General features: G+C 35.8%; 1 protein-coding gene across 1 annotated transcript in view; it reads left to right on the forward strand.

Annotated features, from left to right (window-relative positions):
* LOC136028946 (uncharacterized) overlaps positions 1 to 1,763 on the forward strand; it is a 37,683-nt gene extending 35,920 nt beyond the window's left edge. Inside the window, exon 8 of the mRNA XM_065706937.1 lies at positions 706 to 1,763. Coding sequence (XP_065563009.1) covers positions 706 to 1,668 — 963 coding nt within the window. The 3' untranslated portion in view covers positions 1,669 to 1,763. The remainder of the gene's footprint in view (positions 1 to 705) is intronic.
* The last annotated feature ends 3,609 nt before the right edge of the window (positions 1,764 to 5,372 follow it).

Raw genomic sequence — 5,372 nt, forward strand, 5'->3', positions numbered from 1 at the left:
GCTTGTGATTACCATTATTTATTAAAATATAATCATATAAATAACAAACACTATAAAAATTATAATCAGGATAAGAACTGCAAATTTTCATGTGTATTTTCATGATGAAAGGGAGAGGGGGCTTGTGATTAGAGGATTTTTGTTGTGATTAGAGGTCAAAACACGAAATAGCTGCAGTTTTAGATAACAATTCCAACCCAGGGCCGGATGAAGGACGATTGGAGCGGTTGTGCCCTATCGGACCCCGCATCTGAAAGGGTTTTCGCGTTACCATCAAAATAAATAAAATTGACTGAAATTTTAAGCAATATTTTTTATGATAATGGATACATTATAAATTATCCAAACAATTAAAAGTATATTCATTTTAAATTTGCATTGGTGGATGAGATTTATTGATCTGTTTATTATTATATAATATGTACTTTTTAATAGAGAAAAATGATACCCGCAAAAGTTCATATTGAATTTATAGAATTTAATCGGGATATTCCTATATTAGAGATATTTTGCACTACGTACAAATTTGTGTACGTTAACTACTATGCAGGTATATTTTATTCAAATATTTAATATATAGAGCGAACCCGAAAAAAAATTATCGGGTCCCGCACCTGTTTGATCCGGGCCTGTTTCAACCCACCTTCTCCTCCCTTTGTGCAGGTATATTTACGATTTACTTTTATAATTTTCATCTTATTCCAGGTTTCCAGTGAAATTATCCGACAGTGTTGTCAACTAGACGACTGTATGTACTATTTGAAAGATGGCAATAAAAACAGACCGTCAAAACACCGTGAAGTAAATGAATATGATGAGCATCCAAGTTTGCAGACAGTAGAAGTCAGCGAGTCAGTGGCTGATAGGGATGAGGATGAGCAAAGTAATGAGGAAGCTTCCAAGTCTCAAAGCGGAAAAGTGGATGATATTGACAATGAAAGTGAGGGGTCCATTTCGAATCTCTTTATTTCCAACCAGAAAGAAGTAAAAGATAATGAAGCGAACGTGAGCTACTTCAAGTTGGACCGTACCTCTGAGCCTGAAAAGGCTACCCATCATTCTGTGTTTGATCTTTTCACGGAACGCAAAGAAAGCCTCTCCATTAATGATCTGCATGTTGATACAGCTGCATTGAGACAAGTAGATGACATCGTTGATCAAGTAGCTAGTGAAGCTGGTGAAGTAGTATCACCAGCATCAGACTATCAAAATCCGCATTCAGTGCCAAGTTATAGAAACAGCCCAGTTAATGCTCCAAATTCATCTAAAAACGATTCTTCCACTTTCAAAAGTCCTAACAATCAGAATAACACTGATGTAAAAAGTGAAAAACGCAGTCATGAAGATGCTGAAGATCTCAATAAGACAAATATGCTGTCAAATATTCAGGTTGCAAAAGACAACAACCCATTTGTGAATATTGAAACCTTGCAAAAGACAGACAAAGAACCTCTGCCTACTCTATTGAGACTAGATTATTGTAGAGATAGTAGACTAGAGGATCAGGAGCATAATCTTTATACAAATTCTTTTTCTCAGTTAACAGAAGACGGTACTGACAATTCAAAAGTAGATGGGGACATTGATGGGCCCTTCGATAACTCCAGCACAGCTGCTGATGGGGCACTCATTAGTCTTGGATTTAATTCGGATAGTTGGTGGAGCTGATTATTATAGATTTTATTTTATTTTTTCATTTTTTAAATAGCGATACATCATAGTGGTAATTGAATTTTTGTAATAAAATCAAATTCGCCAGAAAATTTTCTCCGCTATAATATCATAGATCTAGTACATTATAATGCTTCAGGTTTGCACCCCAGTTTTTCTGACTAACTGTTTTTTTCTTTTTTGGAAGAAAATATTTATACTTTCCTGTCTCGAACAAGAAACTTTATTGAATAAAGATAGGATGACAAGCATGTCCCAGCGCAATGTCTATACTTGATAACATTATGCAGCCGATAAAACAGTCTCCTTCAGTCCAATGTTCGTGTCTAAGGGAACGACTTTGCAAGTCGAGAACAGATATGGTTTTGAAATTCATTAACGCAAAGCAGAGCGCTCCTCAAGCATCTCTTCTTCAAACCAAATATCCATTCAACGCAATTCTGAACTCTTGTCTCCCTTCCCATGATGATCAAAGTAGTAGTGGGTTGGCTGCATTGCCTTAGTGGATCGATCGCGAGTAACACCGCCGGTGTTATAAACTTAAACAAAGATTCACTAAGCTGCGAAACGCCAGCATCACTAGCTTCAGAGCCATCTATATCATCAGAGGTCAGACTAATGGAGACAACTGAATGCTGCTTATGTTGGACTCTGTATCTTCCATCATCACCAAAGACCATTAATCTGGAAATTAAATAAACTAAAAGGATGTCCTTTAATTGTGATTACTGTAGTTCTAAGCAATCACCTAAGATGTGATTTTCTCACAAACATTTCTGCACATAGAAAATTATAGGGATATAATTATAGGGTCACCGCCGGACCTGATGTTTATGGACCTCCTAGCTTAAGAAGAAAGAAGCCAGTTCCCCTTCTTCCAATTTCACTCTAATGTATTTCTTTTATTTTGAAACATGGTGTTTAGAATAATGTTCTCTTTATTAAGAAAGAAACAAAGGCGGGGCTTCGGGTTTCAGTACATGTGAGGGAACCTTAATTAGGTATCAAAAGTGATCCAGACTTTCAGGATCGTGAATAATTTTATATCTTGGAGTTAATTGAAAATTGGTTGAAACTATATATCGTCTAAATCAAGATTGTAGTTTAACTGAAAGCTGAGTTTTATTGCAAGAACTTGTCGTCATGAACGTCATAGTCTGTTGCTGTCAACAGCTCAGTTTAGTTAATGCGACTTCGGTTTTGCTTCTTGCTATGAAGTCCGAACTTCAAAAGCATGACGAAGTTCGAAATTTTTTTAGTTCGAAGTTCGATTATTTTTTTAGAACAACGGTTGCACGAATTTCCTTTTCAAGGTAAAAACTAAAAGAGTAAGTTGAATCGGTGGTTAAAAAACAAAAGATAGCTTATCAATAACGAAAGGCCCAGCAAGAGTAGAATTGTCGAAATGTGATGTATTTAAGTTCGAGTAAGAGGTAAGATAGATGGGTAGCAAATGAAAGAAATAAGAGTAAAATAGGGATGAATTAGATTACAAAAAGTAGTGAGTCTTAGATCAAAAAAAAGAAGAAGAAAGAAACAGGATTAATTTTTGTTTCATCTTCAGGAGTGCGAAAAGAAAACAATAACCGGTTTGATTCCATCCATTATATGAAGTATCACCGACCCATCATCAAGAAAATGAAGAGGAAACCGAAAGGAGGACCAAATACCGCTGGATAAGAGAAAGAATATAAAATTTGTATTAAAAAAGGATATTGTATATTTTCAATATTATATCCATATTTGAGTAAAGAAAGAAAAAAAGAAGATAGAGGCATCTATCGTAAGAACAAAATATTAAAGTAAAATTTATCCCGAAATCACTGACTACACTTAAAACGTAAAAGCTAACAGATAGCAAAAGTCGCCATATTGTTATGCAACTTATGAATCTCAAAATTTGTCGAACTTTAAATTAGATGCTTTAACTGGTGTTAACCAAGCACCGAATTAAATGTATCCCGCCAAACACGTGAGTTTCAAGAAATGAAAGTCTAGCTGCACATGCGTTTTAATACAGATTGAGCCAATAGCAAGATTTTAATTGATCACACTCCAGTTCAATGGTGCCATTCGGAGTACCTTTTATTATTTCTTTTTTTCGTCACTGATTAAACAACTTTCTTAAATTATTTCACGCGACAAAAAGCACTTTTGTGTATAAAGTATAAAAAAAAAAAAATTTTTACTTAAAGCCCCGATCACACGTGTGTTAGGCTAGACATCAAATTCAAGCCGTCGTCACTTAGGACCAATCAGGGTTTCTCATAAAACAGGAAACAAGTTATGATTTAGAGGTAATGATTATACGTAGACATTGATATCTAGCAAGGCATCCATCTGAATTGGACGCCATTAAAAATTAATTTTCCGTTCATTACTATTTTGTCTTTTTAGGACGTATGGTAGCAACCTTTTATGTACATGTAATTTGTGTCAAAATATTTTAGAAATATTGATGATAATGACAAAATTTGAGTCTAATCTGAACTCTGCTAATAGTGCTGGTCTACTTGACTTTAGTCCTATCCGTCATTGAACATTGTTTTGGGGCTTCGTCCTTCACCAGTCTATTGATGACTCCAAATGAACTTCCTCTGCCATGCAGAGAAGTTCCGGTGAGCCTTGTGACGGAATTAGCCCTTCACTCTCTTTGGTGGGCGCCTTCCAGGTCGAGAACACTTTTCTCTGATTTGAGAGCCCGGGGTGCAGAGGCACAAATGGCGTAAAGGGTGATAAGTGAATTCAATAACCTCATGTAATTAAATGCTGATCTACTCTTAGGTCAATTTACCGTTTTCATTGTAGGATGTGTGCTCTTTCAAAAATCAACAGGGATAATAAAATATACCGTAAAGGTTTAGAACTAGCACCATGGGGTCGGAGTTTGTACTAATTTGTCACTAAATGCTGATCTAGTTTTAGGTCAATTTACCGTTTTTCATTGTAGTATATGTGCTCTGTCAAAGTCAGGCACAATAAAATATACCGAAATGGTTTAAAACCAGCGCCAAGGAGTCGAAGTTTGTACTAATTTATCACTAAATGCTTTTCTAGTTTTAGGTCAACTTACCGTTTTTCATTGTAGGATATGTGCTCTTCCAAGTTAGGCACAATAAAATATACCGAAATGGTTTGAAACCAGCGCCAAGGAGTCGAAGTTTGTACTAATTTATCACTAAAGGACTAGGGGTCGTTCGACATCAAGGGTTTGAAGTCGGAAATATGACTAAATATAGGCTACTAGAGTCAGCGAAAACAAGGAAACGAATTCCAGCAACTTAAAAATGTGTACATCTCTCACGACATAAAACCCATCGAAATTACTCTGATGCTCGATGATGCAGACAATTAGAATGCATTATTAGAAAGCAGGATCACCAGTCTGGTACAAGGTGCCCAAACTTTTAGGGGGTCAGGTTGATGGCTCAGAAAATTTAAAAGGTTAGGGTTTGTCCACTGAATTTGGTTCTCTATCAATGGGGAAGTTTATTTTTGCCAGTTATCAATAAATTATAATCTTATTTTTTTATTCGTTGACGTGAACCCAATTAATGCAATTTGGATGAGTTTTTATACGAGTACAAGTCATGCCTTCGAATATTAAAGGGTTTAGGGTTGTCCTAATGAAACTTCACGACGGGATTGGAGTCAAAAAACACTAAAACTAAGACTCGATATTGGTATTTAGAAGGTATCGA

The sequence above is a fragment of the Artemia franciscana genome, chromosome 7, assembly GCF_032884065.1.
Source record: "Artemia franciscana chromosome 7, ASM3288406v1, whole genome shotgun sequence".
NCBI classification, from domain to species: domain Eukaryota; kingdom Metazoa; phylum Arthropoda; class Branchiopoda; order Anostraca; family Artemiidae; genus Artemia; species Artemia franciscana.